This window comes from Canis lupus, chromosome X (genome assembly GCF_003254725.2).
Source record: "Canis lupus dingo isolate Sandy chromosome X, ASM325472v2, whole genome shotgun sequence".
NCBI lineage: Eukaryota > Metazoa > Chordata > Mammalia > Carnivora > Canidae > Canis > Canis lupus.
In genome coordinates, this window is record NC_064281.1 from 29831526 (window position 1) to 29854400 (window position 22875).

The window sequence follows — 22875 nt, forward strand, 5'->3', positions numbered from 1 at the left end:
AGAACACTACATTGCTGTATTCTGAATCTGACTATATGTTTGTCTTTACCAGTGTGTTGTATATTTTCATATGTTTTCATGTTACTAATTAGCATCCTCTCATCTCAGCCTGAAGAACTTCTTTCAGCATTTCTTATAAGGTAGGATTAGTGGTGATGAATTCCCTTAGCTGTTCTTTATTAGGGAGCATCTTTATCTTGCCTTCATATCTCTGAAAGGCAGCTTGCTGGTAATGTAGTCTTGGTTGGCAGTTTATTTTTTTTTCAGTCCTTCGAGTAAATCATCCCATTATCTTACAATGTGTCCCAGTGAAGATCATTTTGGATTGGACCCTTGGGACAAACCATTAGCTTCATGAACTTAGATGTCCAAATCTCTCCCCAGGTTTGGGACATTCTCAGCCAATATTTCTTTAAGTAAGCTTTCTACCCCCTTTTGTTCCTCTTATTGGGTAAAACTATTGCATTGGCTTCTAGATCATTGATTCTTCTACTTTGTTAGGTATGCTGTAGAGATCTCTATTGAATTGTTCATATCAGTTATTTAACTCTTTACCTGTAGAATTTGTTTGGTTCTTTTTAATGTTTTCTCTCTCTGTTAAACTACTCATTTTGTTCTTGTATTGTTTTCTTGGTATCATTAATTACTTATCTTTGTTAGGCAATTCCTGTACCTCCATTTCTTTGGGGCCAGTTACTGCAGGTTTACTGTATGCCTTGATGGAGTCATATTTTCCTGATTCTTCATGATATCATAGCCTTGTGTAGGTATCTGCACATTTGAAGAAGCGGTCACCTCTGCCAGACTTTACGGACTGACATTGATAAGGGAAGACTAGACTTTCACCTGTGAGCGGGTAGGCACTAGATCAAGCTGGGATTCTGGGTCTGGTGGTGCAGGACACCTAGGGTAGGGGCATGTGGTAGCACTGGGTCTGGGGAAGCATGATGTCTCTCTGGCTCAGGTTGTTTGGTTCCACATTATTGACAACTATGTGGCTCTTGGTGAATATTGTCAGGGGTCCTCAGTGGCTATAGGCACTAGTGAGGTCTTCAGTGGCCCTTCCAACATCAGCTGCTAGGTAGCAGGGAAAACATTGGTGGTGGCCTGAGCTGTTGGTATTCACGCTCTCAGCTGTGGTGACAAGCTGCAGTTGCCTATATAGAGGCAGGGGCTGGTTGCAGATGCACACACAGTGGTCAAGTCCAAGGCCAGCAGCAAAGACCTGGGCCAACTAATAGCTCACTAGCAGCTACAGGGACCCTGACCACCAGCATGGTCTCCAATGACTACAGACTCTCCTCCAGCACCTTGCAGTGGAAACTTGGATGGGGGTCTATATGGAGGGTGTGCAGGTGCACATCTGGAGGGGGCTGACTACAGATGAGCATGGTGGTGCAGGCCAGTGATAGAAGGCAGGGCCTGATCTGAGCCCACAAGCAGCTATGGGGGCCCTGGCAGTTACATGCTCCCCATGGTTACACACTATTTCGCTGGGTGTACACACTGCAGTAGAGGCTGGTGACGGGGGCTTGGGCCAAGGGTGTGTGAATACACAGCTGAAGGGACTATCCCTAAGCACTTGCAGGGCAAGGGGGCCAGCTGAGGGGATGTAGGCTGGCATCATGCAATCTCACAGCTGCAGAGGCCTGAGTCAGCTGCTAGGGTTGTTCCTTGGTTCTGGCAGGGACTGCGGGGGAGAGAGCCGGGGGTGACTCAGGTGGCTGGCATCAGTGAATATGAACACCTGTGGGGTGAAAGCTGATGACATCTGCAGGTGGTCCACAGTGTTGTGCTGGTTGTTGGTTTCATCAGTGGTGAAATCTGCTGGGTCTCTGTGCAGAGCAGGTCACTGTGAACTATAATTGCTCCTGCTGTGTAGCTGCGATAATAACCCCTGCTTCTCTTCCTTGTTCCAGCCTTCTCAGTACATCTCTGCTTTCTGTTGTGGGTGGGGTTAACCATTGTTCGGTGCCCTGAAATGATGGGCAAGCTGATTGTTTACCCAACTCATCCTTTCCTGGAGAGGGGAACTCTCTGTCTGGGAAACTCCCTCTTGGCACTGAACAATGCTGGCTTCTGGGACAGGATGGTGCAGGCCAAATGAAGCTGTCTTCCATCTCTTCTTTTGCAGTTATTCTCAGGTATTTTTGTTCCACTGTGTGGTGGAAATTTCTTAATAGGACTCTAGGACTCTCCCAGAACTGTTTTTGTTTGTGGATGGCTGTCTAGTTGTTGATATTTATAGGGAGACGTGGAGAGGAGGCTGATGTGTTCTACATCACCATATTTTGGTGATGTCACTCCTGCAGGTGAGATTTGAATGCTACCCAAATGTGAAGGGAAAAAAATCAACAGAATTTATTTCTAAACAGAATCAAAAATACGTTCTAAAAAATTAACTGACCTTTGACAGTGTGATGATTTGCTTTAGCCATAAAGTGAGAATGATTGTTCTCTATTATATTACTAGTAATTGGTGCTGGCATTTCAATATGTAAAGTAAAATGTAAATCTGATCAGTAGGCTTCAAAACAGTATATAGCTAAAGTACACACTTTAACATTGTTCAGTATAAAATTAAAAACATAATAAGGTGGAAATGCTCCCCTCAAATGTCTTATAATACTAAATTGTAGTAAATGGACACCCTTTTAATGCAATTTTGTTGTTTTTATTCACATTAGTTTCTAAAGCCTACATGCTCTTCCTGCTGGGTCCATTACTAAAAATTATTCTAAACAGTGCTAGGCTCATTATAAATATGAGCTGTGAAAAGGCAGTATATCATTGTAGGGATAAGGATGGAGAACTGTGATCTTAAGTGTCTAGTAGTTTTTGTTAGAATAAAATACTTGTTGCTATACTTAAGCTTTCTTGCTCTTTTTTGTTTGCCTTTTTCACAGAATCAAAGCATATACCCAGATTTAACAATAGAACTGGCTTACTTAAAATGAATAAAATATCCAAATACAAGTCACCTTTTTGAACATTAAATAAACAGGTCATTTATCTTCACAGTTTGATTCATATTTGGTTATCCTAGAATTAGGACTTCTGTCTTGGAAAAATCTTAAGCTTTTATTTTTAATACTTTCCTTTATGATAGTAAATATCAATTATATCACTTTCAAAAATATACTATGGAGACTGGTGCAGCCACTCTAGAGAACAGATTGGAGGTTCCCTCAAAAAGTTAAAAATAGAACTGCCCCATAATTCAGCAATTGCACTACTAGGTATTTACCCAAAGGATACAAAAATACAGATTCCAAGCAGTACATGCAACCTCAATGTTTATAGCAGCATTGTCAAAAATAGCCAAATTATTTAGAGAGCCCAAATGTCTATCGACTGATGAATGGAAAGAGAAGCTGTGGTGTATACATACAATGGAATATTACTCAGCCACTAAAAAGAATGAAATCTTGCCATTTGCAATGGTGTGGATGGAACTAGAGTGTATTTTTAAAGATTTTATTTATTCATGAGAGAGAGAGAGAGAATGCTGACAGAGAAAGACAGACAGACATAGGCAGAGGGAGAAGCAGGCTCCCTGCAGGGAGCCTGATGCAGAACTTGATTCCAGGACACTGGGATCATCACCTGAGCTGAAGGCAGATGCTTAGTCACTTAGCCACCCAGGAACCCCAGAGCTAGAGTGTATTATGTTAAGTGAAATAAGTTGGTCAGAGAAAGACAAATACCATATGTTCTCACCTATATGTGGAATGTAAGAAAGAAAACAGATGAACATATGGGAAGGAGAGAAAAAATGGAGGGAAGCAAACCATAAGTGACTCTTAGAGAACAAACTGAGGGTTGATGGAGAGAAGTAGGTGGGGGATGGGCTAGATGGGTGATGGGTATTAAGAAGGGCACTTAATGTGATACAGCACTGGGTGTTGTATGTAAGTGATGAAACACTGAAGTTTATCCCAAAAACCAATATTGCACTATATGTTAACTAACAAAATTTAAATTAAAAAAACTTAATGTTTTATTGAATGAAAAAAACAAAAGTCAAAAACTGCAAATACTGCAGCTAATAGAGTTATCATATTCCATTACCTACATATGTAGTGAATAGACTGACTCATAATCATTTTCACCAACTGGCCCCCGTTTTTTTACTCAGGACAGCCAAGCAGAGGCTTGAACTTTATGGTTGGTTTCAAATCATTGGCCATTTTCTTTAATTCCAAGGCTACTAAAGTGCCAAACCATATTTGGAAAATAATAAACTGATAGGGATCTTCATTCCTTGAGAGGAAATGCTCTATTATATGCTTCATTTTGATTTGAAACTACTGTTGACCCTTGAACAGCATGGGTTAAAAATGTGTGTATAGCTTTTGACTCCCCCAAAACTTAACTAATAGCTGTTGACTGGAAACCTTACCAATAACGTAAACAGTCGATTAACACCTATTTTGTATGCTATATGTATCACATACTGCATTCTTAACGTAAGCTAGAGAAAATAAAATATCATTACGAAAAGCATAAGGAAGAAAAAATATGTTTACAGTACTGTATTTATCAATACTGTAAGTTTACATTGTCTGTTCTAAAGATGGAACTGTCAGTACCTATAGCAATATTGCCTTATATGACACAAAACACTGTAGATGTTGTACTTATCGCTAACATGAGGTATCAAAAATAAAAAGATAATGTGAAAAAGATTTATGTCTATTTATAGGTATTACAATTCATGCATTAACAAAGAAGTAGCAATAGAATTGGTAGCCTAGTATAATTGACAATATTGCTTCACAGTAGTGCACCCTATACATTAATGAATGGATCATTATAAAAATTTTATGACATATAGTATTACAGTCATATTCATAATACAGTATTGGAAATATTGTTACACTTTAAACATTTACCTATGATGATAGTCTGATATACAGTTTTTCTAATTACAAGAGAGAGGCATACTATATGTTCACGTAATTCTTTGAAAGCAAAGTTAAAAAATAGTAAAACTAACACATTACTAATTTTATATTAAATATCACTCACCTTAGGCTAACAACTTCCATACGAGACTTGCATGCTACGTTCTACACAATGAATACTTAAGTGATGATGATGACGATGAAGACACAAAAACATCTCATACATTTCTTGTCGTACAGTTGGATTTTCACATGAGGGCACTCATACACATATACAACAGATAAACTTATTTAACTGGATGGCATGATGATTATTTGCTACCCATTAAGTGGAAGTGGACCATCATAAAGGTCTTCATCTTTGTCTTTTCATGTTGAGTGGGCTGAGGAGGAGGAGGAAGCAGAGGGATTGGTCTTGCTGTCTCCAGGGTGGCCAAGGCAGGAAAGGTGGAGTGAAATGAGAAGCAAGAGAGGCAAGCACACTCAGTGTAACTTTATAGAAATACATTGTAATTTCTGTCTTTTTTGTTATTTCATTTTTCTAAAAATGTTTCTATATGGTACCTGTCCTTCCACTGTGTGCTTTGGTTGCAGTGCCCATATCACAGAAGGTTCCATGTTGTAAAATAAGTCAAAAGCAGTCTTGAATAATTGAAGCCTTTCTGCCAGGCTGTCTAATGTCAATTTGTTTTCTGGCACTGTGACCTCTAGGTCTTCTTCTCCATTGTCTGACACTGGTTGGGGAGCGCTTATCTCCATCAAGTTGCCTTCTGTTAATTCGTCTGGTGTGGTGTCTGTTAGCTCTTGAACTTCTCTAAGACCCATATCTTGAAATCCTTCATATCCCACTTTTTTTTTTACCATAGCCACAATTTCTTTCATGATTTCCTTAATTGGCTCTGTATAAATCCTGGGAAGTCATGCAAAGCATCTGGGCACAGTTTTCTTCAGCAGGAATTTATTATTTCAGACTGATGCCTTTCATGGCTTTTCCTATAACAACAATAGCGTCTTCAACTGTGTAATCCTTCTAGACTTTGGTGTTGAACTCATGGGATTCTAGGTAGCCATGGGGCACTGTCCAATGTCAAAAGAATTTTAAAAGGAAGTACCATACTGGCAGGGTACATCCTGACTTCAGGGATAAACATTGATGGAACTAATCCAGAAAGAGTCTTCTTATTGTCCAGGCCTTTTTGTACAACCCCAAGATAGGCAGCTGGTGTTCATCTCTTCCCTTCAAGGCTGGGGGGTTAGCAGCTTTATAGATAAGGGCAGTCTCAATCATAAACTCCACTGCATTTGTGTTACCAAACCCATTTGACTGCTTATCACTGGAAAGGCCAACACTTGAGAGACAAGTTTTGATTGGAAAGGAATTTGATCTTTATTCAGGAGGCCAGCAACCTGGGGAGAAGGCAGACTCTAGTCCAAAAGCCAACTCCCTGGTTTTTACCTGGCCTAAGGGATAAGGGTAGTTAATCAGCAAAGGGAGTGTAGTGGTCCGTAACACTTCTTGATTACGTTCAGCCTCAGTGGTACCAGCTACAGACGTTATCTCAGTATTTGGAGGTTGTGCAAGGGGGTTCCTTAGTGCCCAAGGTTGTGCAAGAATACTCTGTTCTTTCTGCAAAGGAAGCCAAGGTCTATGGATGCACAAAGGGAGGTCAGGAAAAGTCATTTGTGTGACCTTAAAAAAGAAAAACATTTTGCTAAAAGGTTGCTGGGCTAATCAGAAAGCTGAGCCAACTTCAAACAGACTCGTTGGCCTCTGTGGCCTGGGAAAATTCTGGTCCTTCATTCCCCAAGGCCAGTGGTCTGCAAATCTCAAAGAAAGTAAATTGGTTCTGTTACAGGTCAAGGGCCTTACTTAGGTCAGCAAGCAAGTCAACCTGAAACAAGTTAACCATTTCAAATGTTAAGACAGGTTGGAGTGCTGTTACATTCGCACAAAACAGTAGTTAGCCTATCCCTTCCTGCCTTAAATCCTGGTGTTCACTTCTCTTCTTTACTAATAAACGTCCTTTGTGGCTTTTTTTTTTTTCCAGAATAGAGCACTTTTGTCTTCATTAAAACCTGTTCAGGGAGATATGCTTTCTCCTCAATGATTTTCTTAATGGTATCTGGGAACTTTGCTGCCTCTTGGTCGACAGAAGCTACTTCTGTTATCTTGGCATTTGTTTAAAGCCAGACCGCTTTTTAAAATCAAACTATCCTTTGCTGGTATTAAATTCTCTAATTTTAGATCCTTCACCTTCCTTTTGCTTTAAGTGGTCTTATAATGACTTCTTTCTTTTCTTGAATCACATTAGAGTTTATAGGCATGCTTTCCTTATAGCAATCCTGTATTCACATAATAGCTGCATTTTCAAAATGAGATAAAAAGTATTTTGCAAAAAGTGCAAGGTTTTCATGCCTGCTGGCATAGCTGCATCAGTGGCTTCATGAATTTTCTTTTCCTTTTTTTACAATGGTCCTTCAGCTGGATTCATTTATCTTGAAATGGTGGGCACCTGCAGCTGCAGACCTCAATCTGTGGTACATATCAAGAAATTCAACGTTTTCTTGCAATATCATGACTTTTCTCTGCTTCTTGGGAGCACTTCCAGCATCGCTAGTGGCACTTCGTATGGTCCCATACTGTTATTCAAGGTTTACGGTATTGTACTAAACACGATGAAAAAAATGTGAGAACCATGAGAGATCACTTTTTTCCCATGATAGGCAATTTGCCGCAGAGATGATTAGCATCACGTGGCTTTCTAAGTAGATACTAGCAACACTTGAGCTCACCGCAGTAGCTACTGGAGGTGGCTGCGAAACTACTGCAGTAGTGTGGTATGTACTACAGTTCATTTTATGCACATATGACTTAATACTACATCTTTACATTTGTTTACATTTCTCTCCACGATGAATGGTGCCATTTACAGTCTGTGAATGGGTGTGTAAGTTTGGATAAACTTTATATTTTATGGTAGTAAATGATAAAATAGTATCTACGTATATTTTGTGCATTCATGATGTACCTTTTTCTTAATTTTTTTTTTTTTGGTATTTCTAGGCCATGCAGTTTGTCTGCAAGGTTTTTGAAATTGTTATGGATCTCCAAAAAGTTTTCCAATATATTTATTGAAACAATCTGCATATAAATGAACCCACCTATTCAGATCTGTGGTGTTCAAAGGTCCGTTGTAGTGTGTTTTTATGTGGTCAGAAAACTGTATTTTGGGGGGTATCAGTGTGAAGAAATCCTTTTAGTAAAAAAAATTTGTTCACCCACTAACCAAATCTCCTTTACCTTGTAATTGCAAACGATAAAAGACATGAGAAATGCAAAGACTGGAACCCTAATTCATGAATTTAATGGCAGGATGCATAATTTTGATACCTGTTCTGATTTTATAGTCTTCCTATGCTAAGGGAGGCACAAATTCTTTTCAACCAGAAGCCAACCTAGAGTTTGTTGATTAACCTAGCTATACAACTTGATATCTAAAAAAAGAGAATAGACTAGAAAGCATAATCAAACTCTTTTGAATTAATGCTTGATTTTATTAGCTGTGCCCCTGATTTCTAGGCTGTAGAAGACCCTTATTCTCATGTAACTCTACAAGACTCTATAGATGAGACAAAATTGCCATCAAGTTCCCACACATTTTGTCCACAGAGTAAAAAATAAAATGAAAAATGAAATTTTATATAAAATTTAATCAGCCAGACACGGTGTATCTTTTAACAGTCTATATTCTTACTTCCCTCCTCCCCTAAACAGAACTGTGTATAAAGCTAGCTTTTTGTAAAACAGAATACTTGAGCAGATTCATTATCATCATTTTTAGACTGTACAATGTTATCTGTAGATTTTTTTTTATTCATGATAGACACAGAGAGAGAGAGAGAGGCAGACACAGGCAGAGGGAGAAGCAGGCTCCATGCAGGGAGCCCGACGCAGGACTCGATCCCAGGACTCGGATCACGCCCTGGGCCAAAGGCAGGCGCTAGACCGCTGAGCCACTCAGGGATCCCCTGTTATCTATAGATTTTATTTTAAACTTTAAAATCTTATTTTCTTCACCTTGGTACCAAACATTTGGAACAATCAATGATTCAAGCTACTGTCCCTTAGTCCTAAACCATGAGCTTTCTAATTGTCTATAGTGAAGTTATTTTAAAATGTATCATAGTAAAATGGATGAATAGTAGATTTCTGCCCCTTGCCTCCTTCCCTTGTGAATTGGTATGAGTATGCCCTTGTACTGAGTGGTGTGTTGTCCCCCCAGCTAGTGTTCTCTTTTGTGTTTGTCACAAAAGATCAATGAAACAATGCCTCCAGACAAAGCTAGGGAAAGGAAGGGTGCATTTAATGAACTAGTTTTTTTTTTTTTTTTTTAATTCTCTGGTTGCAAACCTCTAGTTCAGCACCAGAGCTTTTTCTTGATGCAGTGTTGCAAAAAAAAAAAAAAATGTCGACTCTAGTTCTTTCAAAACATATGACAGCAAAGATATAAATTTTGGTATTCTTCTAGAGTTCTGATTTAGATTGTTCCCGGAGCAATAAAATGCGCTCTCTGGGAGGCTTCTAGGACAACACAGAGAACAAAGCTGAAACTCTGGAGGAGTTCAGCTGCACCAGGTCACAGAGCAGTCAGTACTAAAGGAAGCATGCCCTCAGAATATGTTCTCAAAACTGAAGTGAGAAAGGGTTATCATTTTATTCGCAAACTCTGAGTACTTCTGATATGCCACGTACTGTAGTATGGTCAGTGAGGCATACGGAATTGAGAAAGATGTTCCTGTACTCGAGGAGTTTCTAACCTCTTGGAGAAGATGTGGATACTTATAAATGACTCCAATGCATAGGAGATAATGAGGTGGCAGAGTGTGACTGGCTGAATGTGCACTCTGAACAAAGAAGAAAAGAGCTGCAAGGAGCCAAAAGGAAATATTGCTTGTTACAGCATAAGATATTAAACAGAGTGTATTTAATGCTAGACATTTCCTTCCGAAGTTTTCTGGAAGCTGTGCAGCATGGTATGGTGGTAACTAGCCATGTGTGGCTATTTAAATTAATTTAAGCATTCCAACTCTTAGTTGCACCGGTCACATTTCAAGGGCTCTTTGTGGCTACTATATTGGACAGAAGAGGTAGAGAACAGTTATATTATTGCAGAAAGTTCTGTTGGACTATTCTAGAGTCTGCATCTCTTACGTGTTAAAGCTGAACTGAGTATATTACTTTCTAAAGTAGTGGGAACAAGTGATTCTTTGAGATACTGAGAGGTCATGTCATTTTGTAAATGACGCACTCAAATTCATCAAAATGTATGGGAATATTCTTAGAATCTAATAACAGATCATCAAAAAGAATAGGAACTATGAATCGTCAAAAAATGGATCTGTTCGCTTTTTAAATATAAACTCTGGCTCTGTAGTTTAGAAAAACTGCAAATATAAAAAAGGCAGATACTATAAATAATAACATTATTAGTAAAAGGAGTTAATTTAATGGGCGTTAAGGCAGATTATCCTCAGCTAAACATAATTGACTTTGAGACTAGACATAGCACTAATGTACTTGAGGTAATATTGAACATGATTGTTTCCATGGGAACATTCCTGGAGTGGCTGCTGCCTAAAAGGGATGTTCAGGGCAGGTTCACAGAAGATTTGGTGGCATTTATGCGGCAGATTCAGATTCTAATCAGGAATTGATTTTAATTTTATTTATTTACGATCTTTTAAAAATTAAAAGTGAAGTAAAATATGCGGTGCAAGAAGCTAGAAAATACAGTTTTCGGATGCAGAGGTGGCTCCAGGATGGATCAAGAGCAAGAGCTAAAGCAGAAATTTGCCTTGGCTACCTGGACGACGGGTACACTACCTGCATTTTGCACAGTGTCTGGATGGAGTGTGTTGCAGTAGGAAACAAAGGCTGAAGACCGTCCTTGTAGGCCCTGTCATGGACACTTGCCATGAGAATAGGGAGAGACTCTGTGTGTACAGTGAGTAGAGCCCTCAGCCAGGATAGTAGCATTTCAGAAAAAAACTTCTGTGACTCACAAATGAAATGGGAAACGTAGGAAAAAGAGGACTTCAAAAGAGAGAAATCTAGCCAAGCAGTCCAGAGATTAGTCTCTCTCCACGTGGCTTAAGGGTTATCACCTCATCCTCACAGAGGGAAACGTGCATTTTGAGACTGGAACCCCACTTGTGTGTCTTTTGCGGGCATACATCGTTTTATGAGATGTTTGATTATTTATGTAGCTCCCAAATCAAGTGACAGATTGAATCATTATCACAAAGCATTTTATCCTTGTAAGGTCGTTCTTGTAAGCTGAAGACTCGGACACTGATCTGTACCCAGCTGGACTGAACCTGCCTGGCTTCTTCAGAAAAGAGCTGGGGAAGCCTAGCAAGCAGCACCGGGTACACAGTGGTGCCTGCGTAAAAGCCGATTTCATTGCATCAGCTCGACACCTCCGTGGGGAATATCGTAGTAGTATTCAGAGTTTGCACATGGGAAAACTGAGGCCTAGGTATAGTAACATCTCCCCTGAAATCATAGAGTAAGTGACAAATCTAGAAATGAAATAATGTTTTCCTTGATTCTAAAGAAAGCCTGGATCCTGATCACTACAAGCCACTCTCTTCCTTCTGTGTAGCAATATGAGAAGAATAAGTGGTGAAAAAAACCATACAGAGTATCTATTGTCGATACTATGATTCTTCTGTAAAATTAGCTGCTATCTGAAAACACCTGCAAGGTCAAAAATATTAAAATAACCATTTTTTATTCTCCTGGCCATTAGGGGAAGGATTTAATTGTTTATGAAACTGAAACTCTGTGTGAAAACTGTCATGTGATGGTTAAATAAATTATTTTATACATACTACCTGGCATAGAATTATATTCTAAATATCTATTTAATAACAGAAAATATTGGGGATCCCTGGGTGGCTCAGCGGTTTAGCGCCTGCCTTTGGCCCAGGGCGCGATCCTGGAGTCCCGAGATCGAATCCCACATCAGGCTCCCGTCATGGAGCCTGCTTCTCCCTCCTCCTGTGTCTCTGCCTCTCTCTCTCTCTCTTTCTATGTCTATCATAAATAAGTTTTAAAAAAAAGAAAATATTTAAGTCACAAAATGTTACTTACACAGCAGGAGTCCAAGTCTATAAAGGAAATAATGTGTAAGGCAGAGAAAAAGAATCTCTGACAGGAAATATGCCAAAATATTAATAGTGGTTGTCTCTTGAGTCACAGGATGAGAAATTATGTTCAGTTTAATGGTTGTGATTATCTTTTGTTTTCCCCAAATTTTATCCTGAAAATTTTCAAACGTAAAGTTGAAAGAATTTTGTAATTCATTTTGTTTAACTTTTCATCAGTATTTTCTGTTATGTATTTTTAAAATAAGTACAAAACATTATTTTTAAAAGAGATGTCACCCTGTATTTTTTTTGTTTGCTCACTCTGTTTTCTCAAATACTCTTTTACTCCATTAACTTTTTTCAAAAGGAAGGCATAGAGCTCTAGAAACTAAGAATATGTATGTGTCAATCTCAAGTTCACTCTTGCAGTCTACTGGGAACAGCTTTGAGGGCTCTCCTCATAGCTGACTGTCCCTCTTAGCCTTAGGTGGGAAGGTAGGATGCCAGTGTAATTGTCAGATTGTGATATCTGAAGAGATGATTGGCCTAGCTACGCCTGCTTCACAGTATGTAAAGTGATGGAATTGTGCACTGACTCTTTCAGATACACATAGTTAGAAAAACCAAAAGTATCTCCCACCTCCACCCAAGGTGGAAGAGGGGCAGGCAGCCCATACCTCGTTGACTTGTAACCTTAAGAAAATACAGACTAGTACCTTTGCTTGGAGGAAGAGATATATGGCCAAGAACACTCTAGAGTCAGCAGGAAACAGGTGATCTTATTCTCCTTTACCTGACAGTTGATGTCAAGAAAGTGAACGACTTTGTTCCCTTTTTTTCCTTCACTAATCATCTCTGACATGCACCTGGGCACCCAATCTGGAATATTGTATCTTCACTCTGCAGCAGGCATACTGTCTGAGATTCTGGAATCTACTTTTGTCCCCTGAAGTTCCCCTCCTGGTGGATAGTTAGGTAACTCACGGTTGTCTAGGCTTAACCAGCCACTTAAGAGCAGTCCTTTCCTTCACTTAAAGAGAATCAGGTAAAGGAGGCTGAGTAATTTAGGCTTAAAATATTTTCATAGGAATTAAGTCACCCTTATGCTAAAATTGTGTGCTTTTGATTTTCTTAACCTGTATAAATCAGCATCCTGTGAAATGTGTACTGTGAAATATTAAGATGATTTGTAGCTTTTACTCAGAGAGGTTATAAGGTGCTATGGTCCTATATGATTGGAGAATGCTGGGTTATGCCATGTTCAACAGTCACTTTCACCAGAGCTTTTGAAGTTTCCATGTATATCAGGTTCTCCAAGAAGGTGGCCATATATTCATCATTGTCCAGACCAATTTCATTAGGCAAATTTTTCCTTTGCCAACCACCATTAAGCAGGAATACCCTTCAGAGTCCTACCAGTTTGTAAAGCAATTCTTACCATGCAAAGTGTGGTCTGAAGAACCAGCAACATCAGCATTACCTGAGAAACTGTATGAAATGCAGACTCTCAGACCCCATCCCAGATTTGCTGAATCAGGATATTAATAAGCATCCCAAATAATTCATACCGATGCCTTAATGACCTTTCAATTCACATCTGTTGAGTACTTACTGTAGTCAGATACTGCTAGGAATTTTCAAATATATCATTTACTCACCACTGTCAGACACATGCTTGAATGTTCTTACATATCCCAGGGTTAATTTTACAGTAGAAGAGGAGTGATACACTCCAAACTTGTAGCCGAATTAGTGAATAGACCTCTTCTACAGGTATCATTGAATTTTTTTTTCCTTTTTTTTTTTTTTTTTTTTTTTGAGAATGAGAGAGAGAGGCAAAGGGAGAAGCAGGCTCCATGCAGGGAGCCCAACATGGGACTCAATCCCGGGTCTCCAGGATCACGCCCTGGGCTGAAGGTGGCGCTAAACCGCCAAGCCACCCGGGCTGCTCGACATTGAATTTTTAAAAAATAGGCTTTGTTGGGGGCACCTGGGGGGGCTCAGTCAGTTAAGACTCTGACCCTTGATTGTGGCTCAGGTCATGATCTCAGGTCATCGGATGAGTATGTTGCTCTCTGCTCAGTGGGGCGTCTGCTTTTCTCCCCTCTCTCTCTCCCTCTCCCCTTGCTCATTCTCTCTCTCTCTCTCTTTCTCTCTCTCTCTCAAATAAGTGTACAAGTCTTGAAAAAAATAACACCGGACTGTTTACAAAGAGCAGTTTGAGGTTATAGCAAAACTGAGGGGAAAGTACAGAGTTCCCAGACATCCCTGCTCCTTCCCTCACACACGCAGCCTCCTTAACTAGCAACATCCTGCACCTGTGCTGACATATCATTATCACCTACAGTCCTTAGTTTACATTAGGGTTCGCTTTTGGTGTTGTCCATCGTATGGGTTTTGACAAATGTGTGATGATGTGTATCCACTATTACAGTATCATACAGAAGAGTGTCCCTGCCCTAAAAATCCTCTGTGCTCTGCCTATTCTTCTCTCCCTTCCTTCAACCCCTGGCAACCATTGATCTTTTTACTGTCTCCATAGCCTTTTCCAGAATGTTCTACAGTTGGAATCATATGGTATATAGCCTTTTCCTATTTCTTCTCCCTAGCAATATGTGTTTAAGGTTCCACCATGTCTTTTCATGACTTACTAGCTGATTCTTTTAGCACCGAGTGACATTCAGTTGTCTGGATGTGGCACAGTGTATTTATCCATTAATGTACTGAAGGACACCTTGGTTGCTTCTAAGGTTCGGCACTCGGGAATAAAGCTGCTATAAATGTCCATGTGCAGGTTTTTGTGTGGACATAAGTTTTCAATTCATTTGGGTAAATACCAAGGAGTGCGATTGCTGGATCTCAGAGTATGTTTAGTTTTGAAGAAACTGCCTGTCTTCTGAAGTTGTACTCCCACCGGTCATGAAGGATAGCTCCTGAAATTGACTATTAGTAGGGATGTCAGTAATCTTTGGAGATTTACCTAATGTTGTAATTAGTGTTCTTTAAATTTTATTCAAGAAAGAATTCGTATTTCATGACAAATAAATATTTGAATGATGCCTCATGTTTACATTTACCTGTTATCTTAAGGATGTACATAATAAAAGTTTATACCAGAGGATAAAATATCAAAATACCAAAGCATATGCCTACATTTGTTAAAAGACTTGCACAATATATAGTTAACTCCATTTGTAGTGTTGATGTTCTTAAAATTGTGAGATTATCTGTGTTACCAGTGGTGGTGTTCTTAAACTTCTCCTATTATCTCAAAGATTTCAAATCAGGTGTGTAGCGGCAATGTAGGCCATAGTTATCTTTTCATATTGAAATGAGAGATCAGATTTCCACTTTCAAGGCTAAATGAAAAATAAGTGAAGCTCTCAGGGAGCCAGACTTAGTGAAGTTTTTGAAGTGAAGTCTTTATGTTTGGTCCATAGTAAGTCATGACAGGATGCAGTATTGTATTGTACACACTGTAGGAAAGGTATATAAATAATTTTAATGCTGAAAGATTAATATCTGCAGAAAAAGTGGCAAGTCATTTCATGCACTCAGAATTCGGGCTCTGGATTTAGAACAAATTGGTTTTAAATCCCAGTTCTTCTAACTTATCCTCTCTGTAGCAGGTTAAGCAAATTACTTAGCCTTCCTGAACCTCAGTTACTCCATCTGACACTGAGATAATGACAGCAATTAGCTCTCAGGTTCATTCTACTGAGTCATTCTATCTCTAGTATGGGGCACTGAGCCTGGCCCTTGGCAGCACTTGGTAAGTTATATCTACTCTTACAACTGTGTGGAAAAGTTTGGAAATCAAACTTTAGAACCAAGAGTTTTATAACCAGGCAACTCACTTTGGAATATCTCCTTTGTGATGGAAACCTTATGGGGGTGGGGAGGAGAAATTAAAAACAAACCTTAAACTAGATTTTCACTGCAACTGGGAGACAGAGAAAACTCCCATCTGCATATGGATTACAACAAAGGTGAGGTCATATAGAAGCTGAGGACCATAAAGACGGGGACGGGAGGGGAGGGCAAGGCAGGGCAGGGCAAGCAAAGAGGTTTCTGAGGGCTAGAATATCTCAGACCTCTCCAGCAGACAGCTGCTTCCCAAATGAACAGGCACTGCTGTGAGGATTTCTGAGACTGAGCACCTCAAGAGCACCTGGGAAGAAAGAGAGAGACCAGGTTCAGAAAGTGTTCAGGAGCCAAGAGGTGGCAGATGCACCCATCAAGAAATAGTGTCAGAGGGGCGCCTGGGTGGCTCAGTTGGTTAAGCATCTGCCTTCCCCTCAGGTCATATTCTCGGAGTCTTGGGATCGAGCCCCACATCAGGCTCCCTGTTCAGTGGGGAGTCTGCCTCTTCCTCTCCCTCTGCCCCTCTTCCCCCCACCACTCTCTGCTTGTGCTCTCTGCTTTCTCTCTCGAATAACTAGCATCTTTTAAAAAATAGTATCTGAAAGTGCATTGTGGCAGAAGAAAGGGCTGTGAAGGGGACTAGGAAACCCAGGGCTGGTGGGAGAAGTCACCAGAACCAGGCTGGGCTCTGAGAGAGCAGGGCTAGCTGCAGAGATGACTGTATTTGAGACATTCACTGTGGTAACAGAGGAGGGAGTTGTGAGCTGTAAAGCTAGAAATGATATATTGACACATCCCTATATCCCCTGCCCCATTTCTTACTAGAAGTCTAGGAAAATCCATCCTATGAGGAAGCTCTGCCTACACACAGGGATGCTATAGAATAAACCATAAATGAGAACAACATCAATTCCTATGGATCGTAGAAATATTTATCTGCAAATGGTTACCACAAAGCAGATGAGAATTACAACATTGCAGAAAGAACTAAAAAGAGTCATCAGCAAACTAACAGATCCTTGAAAGAGCTGTCTTAGTTGTGCAGGGACTCTACAAAGCACAAATAGAAGATCCCAAAGAACAGGTGACCAGATAACAGGAAGTGACGGCCTGAAAACAGGATATGAAATGTGTATCAGCCTAAATCGTTGAATAGAAAACAAAATTCTAAATGAAGACTAAATTACAAGTAGCACATTGAAGAGCAGCCACCACAGAAAGCACAGCAAGAGACAGAGAGGAAATAAATAAAAAGCAAAGTCCATGGAAACAGAAGCCAGAGAGAGAGAGAAAGAGAGAGAGATGGGGAGGGAGGGATTGAGAGAGAGACCAAAAAAAAAAAAATTAAAATGAGTTCTTCTTGTAGAAATATCGGATGACATATCTGGGGATGTAGGAGGCGACCCTAAAGCATTTTGTCATGGGAGAAAAAAAAGGACAAATAATCCTAGAACTAGGGTAGCAGTGTTAGACTGCTACTAAAACCCCTGCTTCTTCGGGCTCCCTTGCAGCAGGAAGTGCCCAGAGGACAGCATAACAACAGAAGCTTGAGTTTTCTGTAATTTTCAGTTGACTGATAGTGTTTTACTGACAGATGATGCTGAAATATTATCAGAATTAGAGAACACCTCATGTTGAACACCTTGTGATGTCTCTGGCACTTGCTGAGTTGCGCCATTATCATTAGGTCCTCTTTATCCCTCTTCCAACCGTTACACGTGTGCAGCTGAGCATTAGCAGTTACATTCCTCGGGCGCCTGGGTGTCTCAGTGGTTGAGCATCTGCCTTTGGCTCAGGTCATGATCCCGGGGCCCTGGGATCAAGTCCTGCATCGGGCTCCCCGCAGGGAGCCTGCTTCTAGTCTACCCCTCTCTCTGTCTTTCATGAATAAATTAATAAAATATTTTTTAAGTTACATTCCTTTGAGTGTTTCATTCTTTCAAAAGGAGTATTTTTGAACGAAACGAAAAATAGTCATACATAGGGCCCCCTAGAGGAAGTTGTGAGGTGAACCAGTATGGCATAGTATAAAGAGGTTTAGAAAACCCGGACTTTGAATCCCGGTTTAGACACTAAAGGCTGCGTGTTCTTTCAGAGCTTATTTAACTTAATCTCTTTTAGCATCAATTTCTTCGAGATGACTCCTAAAAAGCTCTGCCCATCCTGGTCTGACAACCAGTGATACTCAGTGATAGCAGTGATAGCCAGTTTGATGTACTCTAGGAGTCTCAAGGTTTACTGCCTTAATAACACAGGTACTTTTTGGAGAAAGTACTTCCACGCTCTATGCCTCACATTCCTTATTTGTGAAAGGGGGTGTGTGTAATAGTACTTTATGAACTGTATTGAGGATTAAGTAATATAGCCTATACAAACATATAGCAGATGTCCAACAAATGCTATTTCTTGTGATTACAATTATTATTTTGCTGAAGAGGTGACATTGTTGTCATAGTTGTGGTTTTTTGTGTCACTTAAGAGCTCATAGAATCTGAGTTATCTGTTGGCTTAGTTGGTAGAGTGTGTGACGCTTGAACTCAGGGTTGTGAGTTCAAGCCCCACGTTAAGTGGAGAGATTACTTAAAAAAAATAATTAAAAACTTGAAAAGAGATCATAGAATCTGTTCTATAAAGGAAGGGGACTATACAACATGGAATGAAGCTCCAAATTTCCTGACAAATGTGTGTCAGAGTAGAGTCCCCCAGCCCTGCTCCTGTATTAGCTTCACTCCTGAGGGTTTGGAGGCCTCTGGATGGGCTCAGACAGGGCACATGCTGTCCCACACAGAGAGAGGTGCTGAGACTGCCATCTCCCTTTCTGCTGGGGGATAACCATCAACCATTTAGGTCACAATATTTTCTGCTTCCCAGGCCATTCCAAATGTCTAGATGCCCCAAACACAGCACTACTTTGAACAGAGGCATGTTGTCTTAATATTTTTTTAAAGATTTTATTTATGAGAGAGAGAGAGAGAGAGCAGCGGAAGTGGCAGAGGGAGAGGGAGAAGCAGACTCCCTGCTGAGCAGGGAGACCAACTTTAGGCTGGATCCCAGGACTTCAGGTTCAAGACTTGAGCTGAAAGGAGATGCTTAACCCACTGAGCCACCTAGACATCCATTAATATTAGTGACTTATACACATGCACAGATTCCAAGAGATTTATGAAACCATAAGGAAAGGACCAAGCATCCAGGCTACCTAGACCAGTGGGAAGATTTAGAACTCCAAGTTTGTATTATCAACTTCAATATGATCTCTTTTTTTTGAGCATTTCTTGTGTATGTGTTTGTATTCTCTCTCTTCTCTCTCTCTCTCTCTCTCTCTCTCTCCCTCCCTCTCCCCCTCCGCCCACCCTCCCTCCCTCTCTGTAAAATGGATAGGAAGTCTTAAACAGAAATGAATTTTCAAGAGCTGAAGGTGTTTGGATGTAAAGCCATGCTTTTAAGCTGGATTTTTTGTTCAATTAGCACTCTAGTGCCTGAGGACTTATTCTGCTGGTAATGGCAAGATCAAGGAGGAGGCAGCAGTAAAATATCCATTTATTGTAGGGACACATTCTCCATTCTGGTTCCCTTTAAGATAAGTTCAGAGATTATCCCTGTGAACACCACTCCATCTCTCTGGAGTCACTGGAGCCTGATTGCCAATTTTGGCCAACTCCCAGAGATAGAAGTGTGGCAGGCATAGGGCCAAATTGTTTCTGCCTCAGAAGGTGACCATGAGTTTTCAAACCCAAGTTAATCTCTGTCCTGATTTTTTTTTAAAAGCTAGTAGTGTCTGAGGCTACTTGAAGATCTAGAGTTTTGGGACTAACCCAGCTCCAAGTTCCCCATGAACTAATCATCCTCTGTGAGGATAGACACATTTTGTTGTTGTCGTCGTCGTCGTCGTCGTCGTCGTTGTTGTTGGAGGAGGAGGCATGACAAGGAACTTTACACATTTCGGCCAACTCCAGACCAGTAAAAACCCTGGTCCTACCTGGCAGCAACAGTGGATCAGAGATAGTTTAATCATCCTGTGAGATATGACTAACAGATGTTGTTACAAAGGAGTTTGCAATCTCACGCCTATTAGGAAAGTTTAATGCTGATGACAGGGGAGGTAAGAATTTCTTTGGAAAATAGGCTAGAGGGACTAGATGATTGATTTGGATCTATTTTGAGATTGATTTGGATCTGGCTGAGCCTGATCCAAAGGGAAGAGAAAGCCACCTTTCAGTTTGAACACCAGTAATTCTGGGAATGCATATTATTCAAGCCTAGCCCACTCTGCCACAGGTGCAGTAGCGGCTTTGGAACACAATTTGGAAAGCCTAGTCAGCAGTGTCCCCAACAACAAAACCCAGAAGTAAGAAAAAATATAATAGATGTTGTCTTAAAACAGTTTATCCTTTTTTTGGTATAAAAGTAAGGTAATAAATGAGAAGACAATCAAATAATCGTGAGGAACACTGTATTGTCCCTTGTACATTCTATGAGGAATCCCCCAACTGAGCAATTTGGTATTTGCATAAGCGGTCACACATTTCCATGCCCCATTTCAAGGAAGGGGGCAGAGAATGCCTTATTCATTTGGGCCACTGTGTTGGATACTTTCCATTTGTCCCTCCAGATCCATTCTCCTCTTTCCCCCACCAGGTTCTGTGCTCCCAGGGGCTGACCTTTGTGGACTGCATCAGTTAGGATCTGTTGCTTTCTGGCAAAGAGAGATACCAGATCAGGGTGTTTATTCTCTCAGCCTCCTCCCTCATGGGCCAAGAATTGGCAATGGCTGCTTCCTCTACCAAGGACTTCAGTTCCTGGTGGATGTTCCTCACCTACACCTATAGGCTTTCTTGGTGACCTAGTGGCTGACTCCAATTGCCTCTTCAGACCTTGCTGCTATTTGTGCTCTCTGGTTACAATCCTTGAGCTCCTTTACCATCCCTTACTGGTTTCTCTTAACTCTCCTGTGTATATTCCCTTGATTAAATATCCTCAATTATGCATCTTTAGGTCTGACTGCTGCTTCCTGCCAGGAAACCAACTAATACCCTTTCCTGTGTAGAATAGTACCTGGCCCATAATGGATGCTTAATAAATGCTTCTATTATTTTTATATGTATGACATGATTACTAAATTTAAATCAGATTTTGTTCAATTTTAGGCTAGGGCTTTTTTGTCATATAGTATCTCCAGCACTGAAGAGTTTCTAGTTGTTGTTTGCCTTTGTAGAACTTCAGTTTAAAGAATACGATTTTGATATTATAAAGACCTGAGGAGCTGATACACGGCTGCATTTCTGAAAATTCAAAGATTAGAAGTGAAAATCTCATTCAAATCAACTCTAATAAGTGTCAATATTTTTTCATTGTAGCAGAATTCATCAAAATAAATTTTGTTGAAAATATATATCCATTTAGCCTGTCTGAAATTCTGTCCATTTATCTTATTTGTTTCTGTGATATTCACTGTTTTAAGTTCTGGCTTTGAGCTTCTTTTTTTAAAGATTTTATTTATTTATTTGAGAGAGAGTGCACACAAGCAGGGGAGAGGGACAAGGAGAGAGGGAGAATCAGACGCCCCCTTAGCAGGGAGTCTGCCAAGACGAAGAGGGGCTCGACCCAGGACCCTGAGATCATGACCTGAGCTGAAGGCAGATGCTTAACCGACTGAGCCACCCAGGCACCCCTGACTTCGAGCTTCTAAGACCCATGTCTACATGAGCCAGAAAAAGAGGCTCACCCTTAACCATGGGCCAAAGTTGGCCTTTTATTCTGTAATGTTAGGAAAAGCAGTAACGAAAGAAGTTTTCTCTGCAGATAGGAGTTTCACCAACTAGGAAAATTAGTTTACTTAATTATATTTACAGAGGAGAACTAGTATTTCAAGAATTGTTGTATACAATTAGATCCGTGTTTCTCATAATGTTTTCCAGAGATCGCTGACACCACGTCATCTGCAGAGTTTTCCAAAAATGTGGTTTATCTGTCTGTAACCAAGATCTATTGAATCCAAATACTTGGGAGTATGGCCTCAGTAAGTTGAATGTTAATTTTATTAACTGCCCAGATTATATGGCCATAAGCCAAATTTGATAACCATTGTAATAATAATAATAATCCATACTAAGACTCTTTCTATGGTGCAGAGAGGTGTCTTAAAATGGATTTATCTAAAGATAAGAGAAAGGCTAATGTATAAAGTTAGAGAAATACAAAAGATTTTAGAATGACAATTTTAATATACCTTGTTATAAACTTAGAATAAATTGTCAATTTTAAAATTAGAAATTAAGTTAGGGATTGCCTACAATTCTGAAACAAAATCACCATGGGGTGATTTTAAGAAATTTAAGGAATGACACCTGCCTCTCCGGTTACTCATCATGACATAGTACTTAATACCTCCTGTTAGTTATTTCTGCATGTGCCTACCCTTGACTGATAGTTTGTGATCTCCTTGAAAGCAGGGATCATACCTTTTATATTTTATATGGTGTATAGTTCTTGGTACAGTACCTGTCCCATGGCAGGATGGTAACAGATATTTATTGAAGGAATGAAAGAGAGGAGAGTATCATATTTTGGAGAAAAGATTCAATGTGTGAAATGTTGAGGGAGCAATAAAAGATTTGATAACAGAGTGCTAAACAGTGTGGTATAGAGTTCTCAGAATGTTTCATGATAGCTAGAATAGTCACAGAAACAGTAATGGAGAAGGGGATAAAAAGCCAGTCTTGATGAACCTAACACTCCTCTAAAAAACAGTCTAATGAAAAGTCAATCTTGATCTGTACCGTGAAGTTTGTAGGAGATCTAGCCGGGAGAAAGGGTTCAGGCTGGGAGTGATATACAACTGGCTGAAGATGTTGGCTTCAGGTGAGTCATACATCATGAGAAAAGTGTAGAGACAAATAGTGATGATAGAAAGCTGCATACTTGACAGGATGTCAGATTGAAGAGGAGAGTT

At 40.1% G+C, this 22875-nt stretch overlaps 1 protein-coding gene across 1 annotated transcript in view; it reads right to left on the bottom strand.

Moving 5' to 3' along the window:
- Positions 1-19864, bottom strand: part of LOC112655411 (zinc finger protein 773-like) — a 40863-nt gene extending 20999 nt beyond the window's left edge. Inside the window, exon 1 of the mRNA XM_035712284.1 lies at positions 19739-19864. Within this exon, the coding sequence (XP_035568177.1) occupies positions 19739-19864 (126 nt within the window). The remainder of the gene's footprint in view (positions 1-19738) is intronic.
- Between the last annotated feature and the right edge of the window lie 3011 nt (positions 19865-22875).